At 34.4% G+C, this 21,719-nt stretch overlaps 1 protein-coding gene across 1 annotated transcript in view; it reads right to left on the bottom strand.

Annotated features, from left to right (window-relative positions):
* The window catches only part of Ndfip (Nedd4 family interacting protein), a 29,533-nt gene continuing 7,814 nt past the window's right edge, over positions 1-21,719 (bottom strand). The window contains exons 3-6 of the mRNA XM_083123644.1: positions 17,628-17,777; positions 11,797-11,929; positions 8,065-8,250; positions 1-3,717 (exon numbers count right to left, since the gene is read on the bottom strand). Coding sequence (XP_082979770.1) covers positions 3,614-3,717; positions 8,065-8,250; positions 11,797-11,929; positions 17,628-17,777 — 573 coding nt within the window. The 3' untranslated portion in view covers positions 1-3,613. The remainder of the gene's footprint in view (positions 3,718-8,064; positions 8,251-11,796; positions 11,930-17,627; positions 17,778-21,719) is intronic.

Consider the following 21,719-nt stretch of genomic DNA (forward strand, 5'->3'; position numbering starts at 1 on the left):
AAAAAAGGTATTATTCTTTGGTATATTTATAATTTAATGGGTTCTTCATATTACACATATATAATATACAAACATAATACAAATTTTTCAATCACCAGAAGACTAAAATATAAATTATATAAAGTGCTTAAACGAGTTCTTGCTTGTTACTTTTAAAAGCTCGTTCATGAACAACTTCCACCCCTCTTTCGATTTGCATTAGGAACATTCAAAATGAAGTATTACTTGAACTCAGTCAGATTTTAGATATATGTGTCACAAAGCAGTGGGAGAAATAGGCAAAAAAGGTGATACTTTGCAATTAGATTCATCAGGAATGCCGTTAGGAAATGTGAAATGTATCCTCGAGAGCCTTCTATACAATTGCAAAATACAGACAACTTGTATATTTATTTTACGTAACAGTTTGTAGCAAATCTAACACTATTATTATTGTTTTAATGGGTATCAATATTTTAATGCTAATTATTATGGCATTTAGATACTAACTTTCAGAGCACAGAGAGAAAACTCCAACTACAATTTATTGCATGCATAGCTGCACCCAGAACATTTTTAGGGAGGAGGTTTAGCTGTTGAAATAACATTTTGAATATTATTATGATAGAAAAATGGAGCAAAATAATTATATTGACCTATTTTCTTCACGAAAATTAAGTACAAAAGGGAAGAGTAAGCCCACGTTTGCATGCTTGGTTCTCTGAAAATCTGCCAGAAACAAAATTCACACATATTTTTCCACCATTAGAAAAATAACACAAATCACAATGAAATCCCTGAAAAAGTTATCTCAAAAATATCTCATTCTCATCATCAGGACAAAAAGAAGGAAAGAAGGAGATTAAACTAAATGTTACAACTTCCTTTCTATTATCCTGACAATCCAGACGTAATATTCCAGAAACTTTGATAGCCTTTTGACACTTATTAATTGTTGTCCTTTCTGGACTTCTCCGTTTTCATCCTGATTTTAATAAAGGTTAGAAAAATGAGCATCACAAGAGGGGAGAGGGGTTTGAACTGCTCATCCAAACCTCACTGGAAATTGGCATAATTACTTTCAAATTAGAAAAACTTTCATAGTCGATATCTGAAATAAACTTTAGTTAATTAGAATTTTAACAGGATAACACTTAGGAAAAGTGCATTAGATCAAAAAATTGAGTGTAAAATGCAAGAACGTCAGGTTTACATACTCCACAAGTTTTCAAAATTTCAAGTGCCTTCCCGATGGCATAGTGGTAACGTCATCACCTTGTAATCAACGGGTGCACCCGGTGGAGGCACACAGGAGTTCGGATCACACCTTGAACTATAGGTGCAGTCCTGGTTAGCCTTTCTGTGCATAAAGTGGACTTAAAAACAAACTCAACCAATCAAAATTCCAAAAATGAGATTTTAATGAGAGAGATCACACAATGTAAAGTTTATGACTAAAATCTCTGCCCTCATTTTCAAAGATTTTTCTTGAATGAAATGTATAACAGTTAATAACAAAATGGTGGATGAAGAAGAAGAGTGTCCCTAAGCATATCATAATCATTATTTCATCATCTTATTTCTATTATTTGCTTTCATGTCATCAGCTTGACTTCTACAAAAATTGTAAGAAGCACTCCTGTAGTTAAATTTCACAAATTTTAAAAAGAAAAAAATATACCATAATCCCTTTCCTCTATTTAATCACATACATGCACTTAATGGCAGACTTATAACAATATGTCAAACCACAAGCACACTAAATATTTGAATGTTTTAGTGGTAGTACTGTGCTATACAACAACAAAAATTTCATAAAGTTGATTTCATTTATTCTTTTATTTTGTATATGCTAAATAAATTTACTAATTTCTCCTGTATTAATACATATTTTTCAGTCAGTGCAAAGGCCCTATGTAGCTGCATGTATCACACATCCATAACGGCATTTTCCATGTACACCTTTGTGAAATATAAAGTATTTAAGGTAATACATAAAGAGTAGTTTAAAATACCTTCCTTTACAGAGATAATAAAAATAATCTTAGAAAGTACACAAAGTATGCAAGAACTCAGCAGTTACAGATGTCTCATACCAGTATAATTGCGCACTCCCATTCTTTCCCCTACACAATTTCTTACTTCTAAGTAAAATATACAATACACTACAAATACTAAAAACATATTACACTCTACGGGCAGGATAGTTTTGAAAGATTCTGTCACCATAAAAATGGCGGAGTGTTCATTGTTAAGAGGCACCTCTGATAAGATGCTTTACGAAATATCAAAATTGCTCTTTAAGTGATTTAGTTTATCTTTGAAATATGATACATTCCTCAGCTCCATTGGCATATACATTAATCCTACAAACAATTATTAAAATAAAGGTGATTGTACCATTAATAAACTATAACTTCCTTGTTTTATACATGAATAGTTTTTATAAGCATTCGGGTGCAAAAATTTCACAACATGGTGTCTTTTTATAAAGAATGAATGCACTAAAAATAAAACATAATACTAGCGAGTGTGAAATAATGTGTTTTGGAAAAATAACTGTTTGATACATGATAAAGGAGGTAAAAAAAGATCACCAACTTAGTTATAAAAAAAGAACACTAACTTAAGTCATACTTCTTTTACATAATCTACATATTAGTATTGATATTGTGTCTTGTCGGTAGAGATTTTAAATCATAAATTAAGCACTATGTGCAGCTGCCTAATTTCTATTAATGAATGCATAAAAAATGTACTAATGTAAAAGTGCATTCTCACCATATGAATGTCTTAATAATGCATATTAATCCCTTAATTCCCACTGTTGATCTCCAATTTTGAATGTAGGCTTCACTGATAGACACTTCACTACTGATTGTTTACAGTTGATTTTAAAACTATGTATACTTTTTATCCATTATTTAGAATAACACTTGCAGCATCTAACGCAGCAAAATATAATTACTGCCAACATTCTAACATCAAAGTGTGTGTCATTTAGCACCCTATGATCTGAACATAATGTACATATACACAAACACCAAAAATAACAATTAAATATGAACTAAAATAAAGTGCCACTCTTTTAATGCATAAAGTTGGATACTTCAAGTGCATGTAAATCCTATAACTTACAATAAAGATTAAAAAGAAAGTGGATGGCAGATAAACTACATGCAACAAATCTAATTAAAAGTTGGTGTTCATTTTTTATTCTTTATTATGCATCATATAGATATTGTGCCTTTGACACAATACCTACAGGACAGTTTCCTTATGTATTTTATGATCACTGGACACTTCTCATGCGACAACATACCAGCATAAGATATATTTACATTTCTCATATTATGCTTTACAAATTTCATTTGAAAATATTACATATTCTTCACAGATTCATGAAATGATTTTTAAATCAATTCCACCATCATTTTCTTTTTTCTTTCTATCCAGGAAATAGAACACTTGAGCAGAATTTTATTATTTCTTTTTAAATTTCAAATCAGTGTTAATTGTGCAATGCTTACTTGATCTGTCAGATCTGAAACACAAAATCGAGAAGCATAGCTACCAATACATGTATTCCATATTAGCACAAATTTTGAGATTATGTGGCATTGTCAAATCCATTTTAGTAGAAGAAAAACATCCTCTCTTGAGCACTTCTTGAAAGGACTCTCCATTCCTTCTTGATGTGCAAGTACTGAATGATAGCTCTTATGCAAATCAACAAGCCTGAAAGATTAAATAAGTGGACAATTTATAAGAATGAGTGGTCACATCATGGGCATTTACATCAGAGGAGCAACCACGAATTTTTATCTGGGGGAAGGGTGGGGGGGCAAGTACCAGGATAAACATGCCAATAATAATTTTATTATTAATAATGCTAATAATAATAATGTTATTATAACATTATTATTACTATTACTATTGTTATTATTGATTTGCTTTATTTTATGTTGCTTCTTGTGCCACTTTTGGCTAATTTGCAAAGATGGGGATGAGTGATGAAATTGATGATGGACACTCGCAAACATCCATGCCCAAGCCAGGATTCGAACCAGGGACCATTATTATTATTATTATTAGTAGTAGTAGTAGTAGTAGTAGTATCAAAGATGTTATTACCCTTGTAAATTATGCAAAAAGGGTGTAGAAGTTGGTGCTAAAGCATTTGTGTTCGAACAAACGATTTAAATTATTTTTTCAACACGTTCAATTTCACATTAACAATGGACAAGAAGCACACAAACGATTTTTGAAAGACAGAAAATTGATAAATGCATTCCAAATATAATTCTTTTTTACATTAACATGTAAAACTTTCATGCACGATATAGGTTTCACATATATGCAACATGGACACTAAATTGTGTACGTATTCAAAGTTTCTTTAACACATATTATGTACAACATATATTATATAAATACATTACACATCCAATTCATCATCTCACAATAAACCAACAGCAAAAATTACATAAATTTTCTCTCAAATGTGCATGTTTCCTTTCCTCAAAATAATTGTTCATGGATTTAAAACAACATCAATTAAGACAAGCCTTATTTCTCTGACTGAAAAATTACAATGCATTACAGAGAACAATGAACCAATGTGAGCAAAGCGAGGAAGAACATTTTTGGATCCAATTTTTTTGCAGGCTGTAATCTATTGATTTAATAGGGCGCAAATAATTTCACGGGATGGCAATGCATTATCTCTTTTACAACTTTTGTGCCTCCCCGATGGTGTAGTGGAAACATCGTCACCTTGTCATCAACCGGTCCCAGATTCGATACCTGGTGGAGGCACATGGCACAGTGGTTCACATCCCACTTTAAACTGTAGGTCCACTCCCGATTAGCCTTTCTGTGTGTAAAGTGGACTTAAAACCAAAAACCAGTCACTTAAAACAAAAAATCAATCAATCAATCTTACAACTTATTTTCATTTAGATCATTCAGCACCCAGGGCCGACTCCCGCCGCCCCCTAGCTACGGTTATGAACTTGATAAGACTAAGAAAAGCAGGCACTGTGCGAGCAAGAAAATTTTACGAAAAGTATTTTTATTTGCATAAAATTTGAAGTTGTGGGCGGTAAATGCTTCCTGCATGTACACTTGGCCCTCAATGTTCCCCCCCCCCCATGATCTCATTTCAGCCCAAGTTTGGGGGGGATGACCCCCGTCCCTCTGTGGTTGCGGCACTGATTTATGTACACATCAAAGTTAAGTTGCGCCACTGATTTATGTCCACATCAAAGTTAAGTTAACTGTAAAATTTATGACACGTCAACACGTTGGCTATTTGCATCTGTCACTAACACAGGGACAAGCCCCATTAACAAGAACAAAGTCAGGGACAGCATATTATAGAAGAATGAAACTTGATTTTAAAGCCGACTCATTTTCTAAACCTACCACTGAGACAAATACTACAGAGCATTCCCCGACATTCGCTACGAGACTCGGCGGCAAGCAGCCTGGCTTGTCTTTCCCGGTGAACGGGTAAGCGACAGTCGCTTATATTAAACCTTGTAAAAAAGTTTAGAGTAACAGGGTCAGTTCTGAATAAAAGTGGAAAGAAAAATGGGGAAATAAAGTATACAAAGACAATCCGCACATCATTCGTGAGTTAAAAGAGAGTATTGTACGAAAAATCGGGAGAATTACAGTAGACGAACTTGCACGTGTAAATGCCAATTTCCTTCAGAGATGCCAGGAATGTGTTGCAGCAGAGGGACATCATTTTCAACACCTTCCGTAGTCAAGGTTAGTACACAATATGAAAACTGTAATTTTAATAGCCGACTCTAGCGACTGTCGCTAACCCGTTCACCGGGCAAGACGAGCGCTGATGCCGGGCCGCTTGCTGCAGAGTCTCGTAGCGAATGTCAGGGAACACTCTGTATAACCAGGGATAGACAAAACTAGAAATAATTCAGGTGCCCCTTTTTCCTAGGATACAGGATTCGTTTATCAAATACAGGCCAAGAAAACCATGAATCCAACTAAGATAAAGCTACACATTTTGAAATGTGACGTTTAAAGATTTAATACAATACTGGATTAAAAATAATTAATTCTTCCACCTGAGTGGCCTTTCTAAAGAAGGATCTACCACTAACAACACAAATAACTATGCAATACATTCATCACTGCAGGTTTAAATATTTGGCTAGCAACAGTGATAATGGTATGTTCTTAATCATACACATGATACAGAACACACACAAACATGAAAAAGCTTTTACTGTACTTGTTATGTTTTTTTTAAAGAAAGGCAGTGGAAATGAAATTTCCTTAATAATTTTAATAATAATAATTAGGGCTCGGAAGTTGAAGACCTATAAATTGCCAAAAAAATACCTAAAAGCGGAAAAAGGGACGTACAAATGTGATCCAAATTAATTAATAACTTCAGTTTTAATTACATATTTCATGATTAGAAAAAATACAAAATTCTGGTGGTATGGAACACACAGTGCGAAAAAACTATATGAATGAAATACATCTTCTTTCAGTCCAAAAATGTTTTTCCCTCATTTCAGGGATGGTTCAAATATATCTCTTTCTTTTTTTTTATTTCTTTCCTACAGAAAGGATGTTTAAGAGGTGATGAACTGATGATGATTTGAATTGAGAATGGGCAGTAAAAAAGTAGTCGAAAGAAGGTGATGTTACAAAAAAAGCCGTTAAGACCTAAAAAAGGACCAATAAGCGAAAAAATGCCAAAAAAGGACAAATAAAACCCACCTTTTTGTGGCCTACAATGACCCAAAATCAACATATATTATGTTGGGCCTCGTCTTCGGACACTAGGGAAAAAAAAAGGATTTTTCCTCAACTTCCGAGCCCTAATAATAAATCATAAAAACTGAATTTGGAAATGAACAGGTGCAAGGTGAAAATTCTCAGGTATCATGGTGACTGGGAGCTCTGTATTCTACCCCTGACTATGACTACACTGTTGTACAGTGGGATGCATAAGTATTACCTGCACATGGTCCATCATCATGTTTTAATCCATTTGCTTTATGCCCAACAATCTCTGCACTGGCCAACATAAAAATCCATTCCTTAAAATCTCCCATACCTTAGTTAAAAGCTGAGACTGCAAAGGGGCACTCCACACGTATAAGGAAAGCACACAACCCCACAGAAAATTAACTGGCTGTGGATCAAAGTGTCAAGAGCCTTGTTAGTCTACAAGAATGCAGCCCAGGGTGTGTTATGTGGGAAAATGTTGACATTCGGGTGCCCATCCCTGTGGCAATCTGAGGATCAATTATCTGTGTTTCTATGTGATTCCAAAATATACCACCATATAGTTTTACTAGGATTTTTTTTTGAGGATCAAAACCCTCAATAGTCAATATGAATTATGACTATACATATAATGCTACCTTTGAAATTAGGATTAACACATTTGTACTCTTTGAAAGCTGTACTTTTTAGTTGTTCACAATTACATATCTTACAATGACATGCATCTCAGCTTTTTTAGCAAATGCAAGTATTGCTTATCTTGGTTGATCTGTTACATCTCTAGTCCATTAAGTGATTAATTTTCATCAGGGGCAGAAAAATACATGGTGCCCAGTCGCCATGGTGTCTGAATTTATAAATTCAGTTGGATATTTTTTTTGAGCTCACGCTTGCAGAAATTTCCATTACTAGTACAGAATGTATTTTTTTAATGTCGTGTGTTTTCCGTATCACATGTATGATTAAATCAAAATAATAAACATGCAATTATACATTTTTGCACTGTTGCTAGCCAAAATTCAAAATCTGTAGGAATATGGCAGAGATGATCATAGTTATTCATGCTAATACCACTTGAGCCTTCTTTAGGCAGGCCGCTCATGTGCAAGAATTAAATTACTTTTAATCCAATCTTGCATTAATTAATAAATTAAATGTTTTAAGATCACATTTCGTAGCTTATCTTAGTTATGATTCATGGCTTCCTTAGTCCGTATTAGAAAAAAAAATGCTCCCGAGAAAAAGAGACTGACGCCTGAATTATCTTTAGTTCATCTGAAGTTGGGAGCATAATAATGTCTTAAAACTTACCAAAAGCTATGATAAGCCACCACAGCCAATTATTTTCATGTGAAGCAAGGTCAGTTGACTGTTTTACGATCAGTGTCCACTTTGTGAGAGATATTCCAAAGCCAGAAAGGGCTCCGTATCGTGCAGCAATGGTGTGGCAGAAACACATCAAGAGCAGGAATCCAACCCAATTGAGGAGAAAGGCGACTGAAAGCAAAATACAAACACTGTTGTGAAAAAGTATTCAGCAATTTATTAGGTACAGTAAATTACAAAACAATTACATAAAATGTGCTTAATATGGCATGTTCAGTGGAAACTCGATAACATTTTGCTATGTTGGGAACATGAAAACAATGTATAATGTGGGAAAATGTAAAATCTGGAAACATACAATCGGGGTTCCAATGCATTCATCTAAGCCTGTGATTTTTTTTTTTAAAAAATAAACTTCTCATTTCTGACAAAGTATCCACACAAAACGTACTGATCCAATACACAGAGTAGCCTGAAAAAAGTAACCGGAAGCATTAAGTAGTCAACATGACATCTTTATGCATGTAAGCCTCTTCCCATAGAAGATGTTTTCAAACACACTTTTCAAATGCACAGTGACACAAAAAAAATCACTGCATGACAGCTACTTATCTAGAATTTATTATATTATTTTTAAAGAATCATGCTCTTGTGGGTAGGGAAACTATGTTATCCCATTCAAAGCAAACTCAAAAGAGGACAATTTAAATTTTACACAAAAAATCCTATTTGTGTTCCAGAAAAGAACCAAAAGAATTTTTTAAAAAATGTAGTGCTGTCATGATCTTACAACTGTGAGAGGTTGTGCTGATAATCACTCTATAGTTCATAGCAAAAAATATTTAACTAAAAAAAAAGCTACGTAAATATTTATGCATTGTAGGTATCCTGTATAGATATATCAGCACACAATTACAACCAATTTTCCTTTCTTTGCTAAATAGGCATCAAACAGGAGACAAAAGTGTCCTTTTCTTGGAGGGGGATTGACACTTTGGCTGTTGTTCTTTTTTGCAGGTTTCCTCCCCCCAGATCTAAAAAAGTTATATTTTCTCAGAGTACTCTTTTGTGGCATTACGGCTGAGCCGATACCGATGTATCAGTATCAGCCAATACCAGCGGTATTGGCATCAGTAAGTATCGGTTGAATTTTTCCTACCGATACCATCTGATACCAGATATTTTTCAGTGCCTAGAAGAGCAGGCAAAAGCAACAGCTCGTCTCAACATTTGTCCTTTGTAAAAGTTTGTTTACCTTTCTTTGTGACATATTGGGAGACCAGCACAGGAGGAAGTTTCATAGATTTTCCTAGCAACACTGGATAAACGCCCGCCCTCCTGGGAAGCAGATGGTAACATCAAAGGTATGGGTAAGCGAAAGCTGAACCTAAACGTGACCATGGAGGCATGTAACTGCTTAGTTAACGCTGTGGAAATACAATAAACCAATTGCCAATTCTTGCTTGAATGCTCATGGGGTAAGATAAGTGGACGTTTCAAAACAACATGCCATGCTAACACTGGGTCAGGTGGTTGCAGAGTTTGAAAAAAAAAAAGAGGGATGAAGGTTGCTGTGAAATTAGCTTTGTTTTATCTATGTTCAAGTGAGAAGTGGATTCAGCAATTTCTTCTTGTCCTCTTCCATGTCAGTCTTTTATGTAACTGCTGGTATCGGCCAATGAGAGTTTTATATATATTTCCGCCGAGAATAGATTGGGACCATATGGCAAAGAAGATTGATTTTGATTTTTTGTTTCAAGCCCACCACATGGACCTACAGTTTAAAGTGGGATCTGAACCACTGGACAGTGATCCAGAATGGCAGAAAATTCGGCAAAAATCAGGAGCTCATTATTTGATCCCCAAATTAATACAAATGTGTAAGATTAGCATTTTAAAGGACACCTTCGGTCCACAGAATTGACACGAGATTGATTATTTAGATTTTTATACAAAAATTATAATTTTGACCTACGTATTTCAATACACGCTTGTGACCACAGTAATACACTTGGAAAACTGAAATACATTCCCTAAAATAGATTAAATAATAAAAATAATGATAATAATAATAATATAAATATTAAATATTGTGAAAACTATAGTTAAAATGAATTTATGCATAATAAACATTTAATGCCAGGAAAACAGACTTCCTATCAAATCACTTTCAGGAAAAATTAATGTCTTTTAAGGCATTAAATAATATTTATTCACAAGTATCAATGCCCTTGTTTAAATGTGCTTTGGTTGCGAATGTGAGTTTCTTGGGATGTATTTTATCACCAAAGTTCGTCAGTTCATCGCTACTTTCTTCAAAACACACTGCTTTTTGGAGTGCATAGAGTAGAAGAAAAAGCAACTTCAAACACCTCACTTTTCAAAACCAACCAAAATTATTTTTTAAAGAAATTCATCTTTTATTCGGCGACAATTTTCATATCTTTATGAAACACCTTAATGCAGAACTGCAACACATTAACATTAATCTTCTTAACACAAGCTTCAGCGATATTATCAATATTAACACGAATAACACAAATGCTTAATTTGATCATTAATATCTTCGCCAAATTTTTCACGAAGAAGAATATTTTATTGATTTCTGTGATGCACCACCATTAACCCGTATCAGGACACGTGAATGGGAAAAAAGTACCCAAGCAATACCTATTTTGAAATATATTTATTCATCTTTTCCAATGAGTACCTGATGCTATCGTTCTTCGTACCTTTCCAGTGAACCCTCCCAAATGTCATGACCTTCCACCAGCTGTGAGGCTTCGTTAGTTCCCCTGACAGGGCCATAGTAACATTGCCTGTGTAAATTTCACCCATACGTGCGCTCCTACGTTTCAGTTTGGTATTTCAACCATGTTCTTTATTTCTCATATCTCATTTTGAAAAGTAAAGTAAAGTAAAGTGTTCCCCTGTGCTAAGCACAGGGGAACACTTTACTTTACTTTTACATTTTGAAACACAATAAGAATGTTCAAAATCAATACAATTACTTTAACCAATAAAGATATTGTTAATCAAATGATTTAAAGTAATTATAATTAGAACTTATGAAGTAATTTTGCTTCTGTGTAAGTGCAAGTCTTTGGGAAAAATTTTAGGGAGTGTGTTCATGGAAGTTTTGGCGGTGTTGGGATAAAATCACTATATGTATTAAGCATCAGCTGATAGCGAAATCGGATACCTCTCATTCCATAATGCTCGCACAGGTGTTCACGTTTGATTCAGGGTTGCCAGCTGAGCCATACCATTAACACTGGAGCAATAAAATACTACAAATACAAGTTAATACAGAAAAAAATGGTTTCTGGTTCAAACTGAAGTGAAACAGACTGTTGTTATGTTGGCTACTGTTGTCAAGGTCATGAGAAATAGACAAAATTTTATTAGTTTCAGAGCAGCCTTGGGTTTCATTCCTGGTGGGAACTCCAAAATTTTGGTGCTGACCAAGCATAGTGAGGACAATAGTAGCAGACTTATGTCTAGGAAGCCAGAAAGCAACACCGCTGACCATGCATCACCCAACGAAAAGCCTCAGCACCCCAATTGCTGTTGCACTACGGAGCTTAATTCTTATGGAGTGACATAGTATGTGAGGCAGGACGATAGTTGTGAAGATGAAGATCCATATCATGATGTAAAGGTGATTTTTTTAAAAAAATGCACTGCCAGGGAGAATATATATTATTCATGACTCACCAATAAAGGCTGTGAAGAACATAAAGTCAGTTCCCAAGAGTCCATCTTCACCGGCACACTCGTTAGGCTCAGCATCTATAGCCAAAAATGTCAAAGGTGGATTCGGTGGCCTCGGACTACCATTTTCCTGTTGCTGCAAAGACAACAAAAATCAGTAAAAAAAAAAAAATTATCAATGCTTCAGGTACAACACACTACATGTAATATTGCTTAAATTATATATCATAAGTTTCAGTAATACAAACATTTACCTCTCTCAGGACTATAGTATTTACAAGGCTACACTGATTAAAATAGTGATTGACCTTTTTTAATTACTCAACATTTTGACACAGTGTGTTTTTTCCAATAGTTACATAAATAAATAAATGCAACATCAGTTACAACAAATAATCAGAAACAAATGATTAAACAAATAAATATTAATGGTTAACATTGAGTAATCAAATGCATGGAAAACATACACTCACTCCAATTATAGAACATACTCTATTGGCAGGTACATCAGCAACATTTTAGACAAACAATTTTCACACTTGGGCCACCCTTGGGCCACCCTGATGGCATAGAGGTAACATTGTCACCTTGTAATCAAGGGGTCCTGGATTCAATCTGTGGTGGATGCAATGTGGTTTGGATCACAATTTAAACTGTAGATCCAGTCCCAATTAGTCTATCTGTCCATAAGGTGGACTTAAAACTTACACAATTTTCACTCTCAGCAAACATGGCTAGGTAATTTTCTAACTGAGCGCTAACAAGACACAACTGAAACGCACACACAAAGCTCTCGAAGTAGGCAAACAAGTACTTAACCCCTTAAGTGTGGGTGATGTGTATATACAGTATATGGCATCTGCAATGTGCTGTAGCAGTGCAGAAGGCCAAGGTATATGCTTCGTGTTTGTTTTGACTCGATTCGACTGTGGGTGGCATATACATATGTCCAGATGCTTACAACATAAGAATCACATTAGGTGAGTTTATTACATGAAACAGAAAAAAAAAATCTTTAGAATGGCAAGGTAAAAAAGAGGTAAAGTTCCCCGTGCATATACCACCATGCCATGAAGGCACATTCTCGATCTCTGCCATTTTGGAGGTGATGTGATCAACACCATGCTCGAGACACCTTTAGCCCCCCCCCCATCCATCTCACCCTTAACCATTGATTTGAGGCTGGGTGAGCCCAGGAGCCACTTTATACGGGAACAAAGCTGGAAAAATTCCGACCTTAGATCACCCCGGGTCTCCTGAGTGGCGGGCATATGCCCTATCGACTAGACCAATGTTATTTCTGAATTTTGCAAAAATAATACTGGAAAGACAATGCTCAACAATAATGGCAATAATCTCAACCAGAACCATCTCGTCAAGCCTTTGTCAAGTTGACAATGAAGTTATCTAGAAACCTAGTGCATATGCAATGGAAGCTGAGACAATTTTTGGGATGCTTTCAGTTACTGCAGAAACCCTACATGTTTGGTCTTTTTTTCAGCTTATTGGATTTATTTGGACTTGCAGTTCCAAATTCTTCCACACACTATTGTTTACTTTACACTGTTGTTTAATAAATGAAAGAAAAATTACATCTCTTACAGATCATGACTGCACTTGACTACAACATATCATCTCAAATTTTCAACCTTGAAACAACTATGAAGTGTTTTTAACCCGAACCTTTCACCCAGTATCCTCACATGACACTTCTCTGACGTGGCTTGATATTCCGAGCCGAAAACGACAACCTGAGGAAGGAAGCAGTAAAGCTTCCGAAACGTCGTTCACATAAGAATACATACTCACTTGCGTAAGTAGACCAATTTGAATACTCTAACGTATTTTTGTTTATTGATAGTGAGTAACACGCACGTAACCAATATGCTCTTGAAAGACCAGTTTTCAGAAAGAATATTTTTACATCCAGAAAAAACTTGCCCCACTTCAGAAGATATATTGGGCAATATTTTAAGCCAACAATATCCCACACATCAAGTTCGTGATTATCTGTAGACTGTCCTTTGCTATGCAGAATCTCACAAATTGTCACCACAGCTACGTAGATGCTGTTCTTTTCCAACATGAGATAATACACCCAATCCACAGATGTAAAATACAATTCTAATAGTGGTTGTTGGTTCTAAAATATGCAAGAAGTTTATGTGTATGATTCACATTAATAAAAAAAAAAAAAATTAAAACATGCCTTTGCATATGCAACATCAGGGGGTCTACCAAAATAACAAATCCAAAATTAACAACTTTTTTTTTCATTTTTCTTAACCTTTATTTATTCGACTCCTACTTAGGTAAAGTTTGAAATTAGCAATTAAGGATATAAATATTTATCTAACATAAAAATTGAAGCTGCACTTAACAAGAGAATTAGACTTCTTCCATCTATTAATGCACCCTAGACTGCACTTGGCAAGACTAGGGAGGCTCTAGCATCTAGACTCGCAGCCAGTATAATCTTACATGGGGCCTGTGTTGTCATCCATATACATTTGTGATTGTCCCTTGTAACTAACTCTCTAGCCTTCTTAAACCCAAAGGTTTATGACTCCAGCAATACAAGCCTTTCATTTGTCCATATCCTGAGCAATATCTTTCCATCCCTACCGAGTTCCTTTAGGTACATTTGAACGCCATCCCTCCATCTTAGTCTTGGCCTTCCCACTGATCTCTTCCCATCTGGTTTCCCAACAAGAATCCTGTAAACTCCTCTTTCCTCTCCCGTTTGTGCCACATGGCCTGCCCACCTAAGTCTTCTTGATTTAATTATTCTAATAATATCTGGACAGGAATATAAATTGTGCAGTTCTAAATTATGTAACCTTCTCCACTCACCTGTCTCTTCATCCCTTTAAAATCCAAATATTTTCCTAAGGATTTTATTTTCAAATATTCTTAATTTATGTTCTTCTTTTAATATAAGGGACCAAGTTTCACAGCCATATAAATACTACAGGTAAAATTTCTGTTTTGAATATTTTAACTTTTAGTTTCTTAGATATTAAACGAGAAGATAAAATATTATGAAGAGAGAAGTAACGCACATCTCATGAATTTAGCCTACTTTTTATTTCCTCTTTAATATCATTTTTATTTGTTAGTATTACTCCTAAGTACTTGAATTTGGAAACTGGTTCAAACGATTTGTTATCAATAATTAGATTTTGATTATTACCTAACACTTGGTTTCGGCCTGTAAGCATGCATTTATATTTATCTTTACTAACTTCCAAACCTATCTCTTTAGGTGTTGGAAAAAGACTTTAGCATTATTCTTAATTGTATTGACATCATCCCCTAGTAAGTCAACATCATCTGCATATGCTAACAACTGAATCACACCATTTAATTTTAGTCCTTCATTAGTTTTTTTTACCTTCCTAACAGCATATTCTAAGGCAAAATTAAAAAGCAATGGAGATAATGCATCTCCTTGTTTTAACCCATGAATTTTAAATTTGCCAGACAAATTAATACCCACACGAATCTTACTTTCTGTTTCACTGTTGCATACTTTTATCATATTAACAAGCTTCTTAGGTATTCTAAACTTGACTAATATATTTAATTTCTCTCTTTTCACCGAATCATATGCTTTTTTTAAATCAATTAATAGCTGATGGACATTTTGATTATATTCCCACATTTTCTCAAGTATCTGCCTGATGTGAAAAATTTGATCTACAGTTGATATATTACATTTGAATCCACATTGATAATCACCTATAATTTCATTAGTATATGGAGTTGGTCTTGTGAAAAGAATGTTAGATAATATTTTATATGATGTTGAGATTAGAGAAATTCCACGGTAATTATTGTAGTTCATTTTATCACTTTTTTTAAACACATGAACAACGATTGATTCTTTCCATTGTTGAGGGATTTCTTCTTTATTCCATATTAAGCAAGTTAATTTATGAATTTGACATATTAACGAATTTCCATATTTAATTAACTCAACTGGTATTAAATCAATGCCAGGTGCTTTGTTATTCTTTAGCCTTTTAATAGCACCTTTAACTTGAGTCAAGTTAGGTCCTGGAACGAAAGGTTCTGCTGTGTGTACTTCATTTACTTCTGATTTATCTCCTGCATGTAAAAGGTCATTAAGTAATTCTTCCATCTATTTAAAATATCGCTTGGATCAGCCAAAAATTCACAATTTTTATATTTTATCAAGTTTACTTTATGTTGCCATCCCTTTCTAAATTCATTTATCCCTTTATACAACTCTCTGATATTTTTATATTTGCTGTTTGTTTCAATTTTGTAAATTTTGCTTTTCAAGTAATCTAGGTTTTCTTACTTCTAAATGTGCGGTTAATTTCTCGCTTTATTCTATTATAATTGCTTAAATTTGCATCATCAGAGTTATTTAATCACATAAGTCTAGCCTGATTTCTTATTTCTATTAGATTGTGACATTGATTATTAAACCACAGCTTACTTTTTCTTGGTTGTTACCAAATAATTTCTTTAGCTGCTGATTCTATTGCATTACGTATATGATCCCAATTCTTATTTACTTCTGTTTCATAGGGCCTCCCTGATGGCACAGTGATAGCGTCGTTGACTTGTAATCAAGGGGTTCCAGGTTCGATACCTGGTGGAGGCACATAGTGGTTCGGATCCCACTTTAAACTGTAGGTTCAGTCCCAATTAGCCTGACTGTGTATAAAGTGGACTTAAAACACCACGTCAAGAACTTCTGTTTCATTTATATCTTCATCATCATTTAAATACTGCAAAACATCAAATCTATTTGATAGTTTCATTTGGTAATCTTTCTTAATTCCTTTATCAGCAAATTTTTCTGTATTAAATTTTAGAACTTTTAGATTTTGTTGTTCATGATTTATCATTGAGAGAATTTTTCTTAATTAAGCAATTAATAAATAATGGTCACTGGCACAGTCAGCACCTCTATGTGAACGAACGTAAATTATACTAGTATGCCTTCTCTTATCAATGAGAATATGATCTATCTGATTATGAGATTTATCATCTGGAGAAAACCAGGTATATTTATGGATACCTTTATGTTTAAAAGTGGTACTTTTCACAATTAAATTCTTTGAGGTCGCAAAAGTAATTAATCTTATACCATTATCATTACTTAATTCATGAAGACTTTCTTTGCCAATAGTGGACTTAAATATCTCTTCTTACCAATTTGTGCATTACAGTCACCAAAGAGAATTTTCATATCACACTGTCCCTTCATCCATCTTATCTTACAATCATTCATCCTCATCTTCACGATTAGTCAAAGGGGCAGAAAAGTGAAGTAAAATAAACTAAATCAATCATTGTGATAGCAAAACTTCTTGACCACAAGTATATCATCTTGACTTTTTATTGACTTCTTGACCTACTTGTTGATTTCTTTACTTTTTCTTGACTTTCATGACTGGTAGACAACCTGAATATGGAAAATCCATCACTATCCATGTTGTGCATCCTTACCACTGATATTATGATACGAAGAAACACTCGCATAATGATTATACGTGGATTTATTGTATAGAAACAGAAGTGAACTGTAAACTACAAATGATAATACAGAGCGTTATCAACAATGAACTTATGCAACACAGTCTGTCTCTGTTGAACGCTTGATGTTGCTCTATTGTTTTTTTTTATAACACTCAACACCAGGAGATGTCATTGGTACGCTTTTTACACATTTGTTTAGTGATTGATGGAACAATCTGGGCTGTCCTCCTACCATGTATGACCCAATGACCCACTTACGCAAAACTGTTATCCTTCTATAAAGAAGAAACAGTTTGAGAAAACATCCACATACTTACACCTCTCTGGTCTTCCTGCAATTTCTCCCTTTGAACTTCTTCATAAGTGGGAAGTTTGGTAGCAACCTCATATGGTGGTGGTGCGTAAAAGTCTGCTTTAGGAGGTGGGAGGTCATCAGTCTCCTCAGTAAGCTGAAACTGCAGTTGCATCTGCAATATCAGGAACAAAACTTATTATACAAGGATTTTACCAGACAAAATTAGTACTTGTTTCAATATTATAACGTTACAAATTAGTGACGGGTCAATTCAAGGTGGATTGAATTAATCACTTTAAATAAATAATTTATAGAATAATGCACATAAATATTTTATAGATATCGGATTCAATTTTGGTGAAAGTACATTAATCCTGTCATCATTTAATAGTGTTTATTAGGCTCTAAGAATGGAAAAGAAAGGAAACAAAATATATGTACTGGTGGGGTGAAGCTCATAAGAAAGAAAATGTAATATGTAAACTGTGAACAGACTTAAATTCTCTTGATTTAAAATTCAATAATTTTTATAAGCAAAAATAGCAACCATTTTTTGTATAAAAATATACAAAATACTCATCATGTTAAACCGTAAATAGTGTTATTATCATTAAACTGTAAATAAACATGGAAGCTGGTATTGTGCAAATTATTATTAAAAAAAGGCCAAAATTTAGGTACAAAGACTTTAAGAAAATATTTTAAGTTACAATTATATAGTTCACTGGAAGAAAAGTTACTGAAATTATGTATTATAATTTCATTAATACACTCAACAAACATTTCAATTGTAAGTTCATATATATGGTATCAGAAACAGAAAACTGTATGTTTACAAATCATTTTTATTTCCTTTAATCAAACTGTTCAAATATTTTAGAGCCATTTACTACAAAAAAAAGTGTATAAAGAAAACATATCTATATGCATGGTGAAAAAATCATACCAGCAATTTTAAACGTTTTTTTTAAAAATTAAAAATGGGTTTAAATAAAAAAAATCCAATTGAAATATTAAAAAAAAATGATCCAAAATGATTTTTACCCACCCTGGTCAACATGAATGTTTTTGCTGATAACGATTAAGTAGCAATATAACATTTATCAGAGATAGGGTTACCAGATCGGTATAAGGGGAAAGTAGGACATAATGTTCCAAAATGTAGGATGCAAAACACTTGCAACAAATAATGCACATTTCTAGAACAAGTAAGAAAGTAATTTAAAATTGACACTTTTCAGTTTTAAAAAAATATGATTTCTTAATGAATTATTAAACGCAAAATTCCCAAAGTTGTAATCAATACTAAACAGTACACTTCTTACTACTCGCACATGTATTAACTGGTACATCTCAGAGGAGCCAGTTTCTCTCTAAATTTCATATATAGTCAAAATATATTTCTTAGAGACTGAACAGTCAAAATCTTTGAAAAGATATTGAACCAGTACCAAACAGACTTTATAAAAAAAATATTTCTCTCATGGGTCCGTCGTGCTGTTAATGAAAGTACTCTATCAACATTTGCATTATGACTCAGCAATTACCATAACTTGAAATAGTTCCAGAAGTTTCATCCAGGGTAGTTTTTAGTTCAATAACTTTTGTTCCCCGGCTTTACAATCTAAATATTGAATAAGAATGGGAAACACTTTCCCCAGGCAGGAAATTTCGCTCATGCACCGAACATTGACATCATCAGAATGTGGCCCAAAACGTTCATAAATTGCTTCCGTTTTTGTTTTAGCAGGACAAACTTATATTTTATTCTTGGGCAATGACTATTGAACTTGGGAGTGCAGTCCGTACACTTATAACTTGCATGATTTATTTTTGTTCAACTGAAACATGAAGTTTTTTATATTTATATCATGTGGTAGTTTTTTATATTTATATCATGTGATGCTCAAAACTTAGGACATTTATGATATTTTTCAAATTCCTCCCGGACGCCAGACATAAGGCTAAAATGTAGGACATGTCCAGGAAAAACTGGATGTCTGGTAACCCTAATCCGAGATAAAATTGCAAATGTTCCTTGCAGAACCTTAATAGTTAACATTAAATATAATGTAGACAATCCTAATTTTCTAATTCCTGCGTCTACTCTTTCTGCCTGCAGTCGGGGTGTGAAAATGTGTTAGTTATCAAAGGAACATGGGCTCAATTTCCACTGGAGGCACATGTATATGTGTAGTAGTTCAGATTCATTTTAAACTACAGATCCAGCCTTGTTTAGCATGTTTAAGACATTTGAAAGCTATTTCACAGCGAGAACAGTCTGATGCAGTAATCACGTTCCCACGTAAACTCTAACTGCATTTTCCCTGACTTTTCCAGAATCAGCATATTTTTTCCAGGGTACTTACCACCCAGTACATTACTAGTCTAAATATATTTTACAATGGCCTATGGTGCATCTGTTTTATCAATAATATTACCGATCTGATAAATTTATAAACAATCTGTAATTTAGTGCAATATTCTGCAATCTTGTTATTTATATGAATAAGAACATGTAATTAATGTTATGGTTTTGCAAAGTAAATGTCTAAATAGGTTGTTCCTTTTTAAAGGCAAAACCCACCACAATCACCCAGTTATGTATATTAATTAAGGAGGTGAATGAACGATTCATCGATCATTCAAGGAGCACTTGCAATTTTGTATCGGAACAGTAGACCTATTAGTAAATTTTGTGTAGTACTTTATCAGTATTAGCCAATAACAAAACAAAATCTAGAATAAAGTGATATTATTGTGTACTTAATTAAGGGGCAAGATTTTTTGGGGGGAATTTTCACACTTTTTTACAGCACACAAAATAACAAAACAAATTTCAAACACCGTCACAAACTTTGGGAGGTGGCTCATCATGTGGTGTTCAAAATCATTGCTAATTGACCTACAGAAGTGATAGAACATTTTGTCTTTAGCTTTCATAATGCAATGGGGCAGTTACAAAAACCAAGTCAGCTGAAATTTTCGAGATTCTCTAGGAGTTTCAAATCTCCAAAGTGATTCAAGTACCGTACTATTCAGCATTTCAGTGACACTGGAAAAGTGAAAGATTGGCCCAACCAGGGACAGCCATGTACTATAAGGACTGTGCAACTGGAAAAATCAGTGATGGTCTGTGAACTGACCATGTCCATGTCTCGTATGTTGCAAAGTGACCTAGGACTGAAAGCTTACAAACAACAGACAGACCACTTTCTAGTCTCAGAAAGCAATAAAGGCAAGGTGCCTACTGGATCATTAAGCATAAATTGGCACCGAAGAATTATCATGGAGGCAGATTTCAACTTGCAGAATGACAGATTATATGCCACAAGAAGTTAGTAGGGGTCACATTCTACTTCAATCAAGGTGTGATGGGAAATGGGGCATTATGATAGCATCGCTGAGCTCCTTTTCTGCAAGAAAGAGGTAAAAACATCAGCCCGTGCGTACCAGGAAACAGTCCTGGAGACAATTGTCAAGGATCTAAGCAATATTATTCCATTGCCAGGAGTAGAGTTTTCAGCAGGATTGCGCACCAGTTCATACGGCTCAAACAACCCAGCAGTAGCTTCCGACAAATGTGATTGCTCAACTTTATTTCCTCTTCAGATGAATCATCTGCCAGTGTCGGCCTTAGCTCCCTGGACTAGAAATTGTGGGCTGTACTTCAAGACATGACTGCATATAATGCAGTAGTGTCACTTTGAACCACTATCTTGTGAAGGCAGTTGAAGATTTCCCTCTTGATACAGGCGTAATGCAATTGATGAGTGGCCTATGTGGAGGTCAAAGGCAGTCATTTTGTGATTGATTGATTTGGTGTTTTAAGTCCGAACCACTATGTGCCTCCACCGGGAATCGAACCCGGTACCCCTTGATTACAAGGCGACGACGCTACCACTGCGCCATCAGGGAAGCCCTCAGTCATTTTGTGTTTTGTGTACACAATATATCCACGTAACAAACATCCATAGGATATAATATCTTAAAAGTATATTCTGTTATTTCATTCAGAGCTTTGAAATATTTGTATGGTAAGACTGGGTTTGTACGTGTAGACTACTTTCAGCAAACAGGGTGTCTACCAAAATAACAAATCCAATGTTTTCGA

This window comes from Lepisma saccharinum, chromosome 6 (genome assembly GCF_977018435.1).
Source record: "Lepisma saccharinum chromosome 6, izLepSacc3.1, whole genome shotgun sequence".
In the NCBI taxonomy this organism is placed as follows: Eukaryota; Metazoa; Arthropoda; class Insecta; order Zygentoma; family Lepismatidae; genus Lepisma; species Lepisma saccharinum.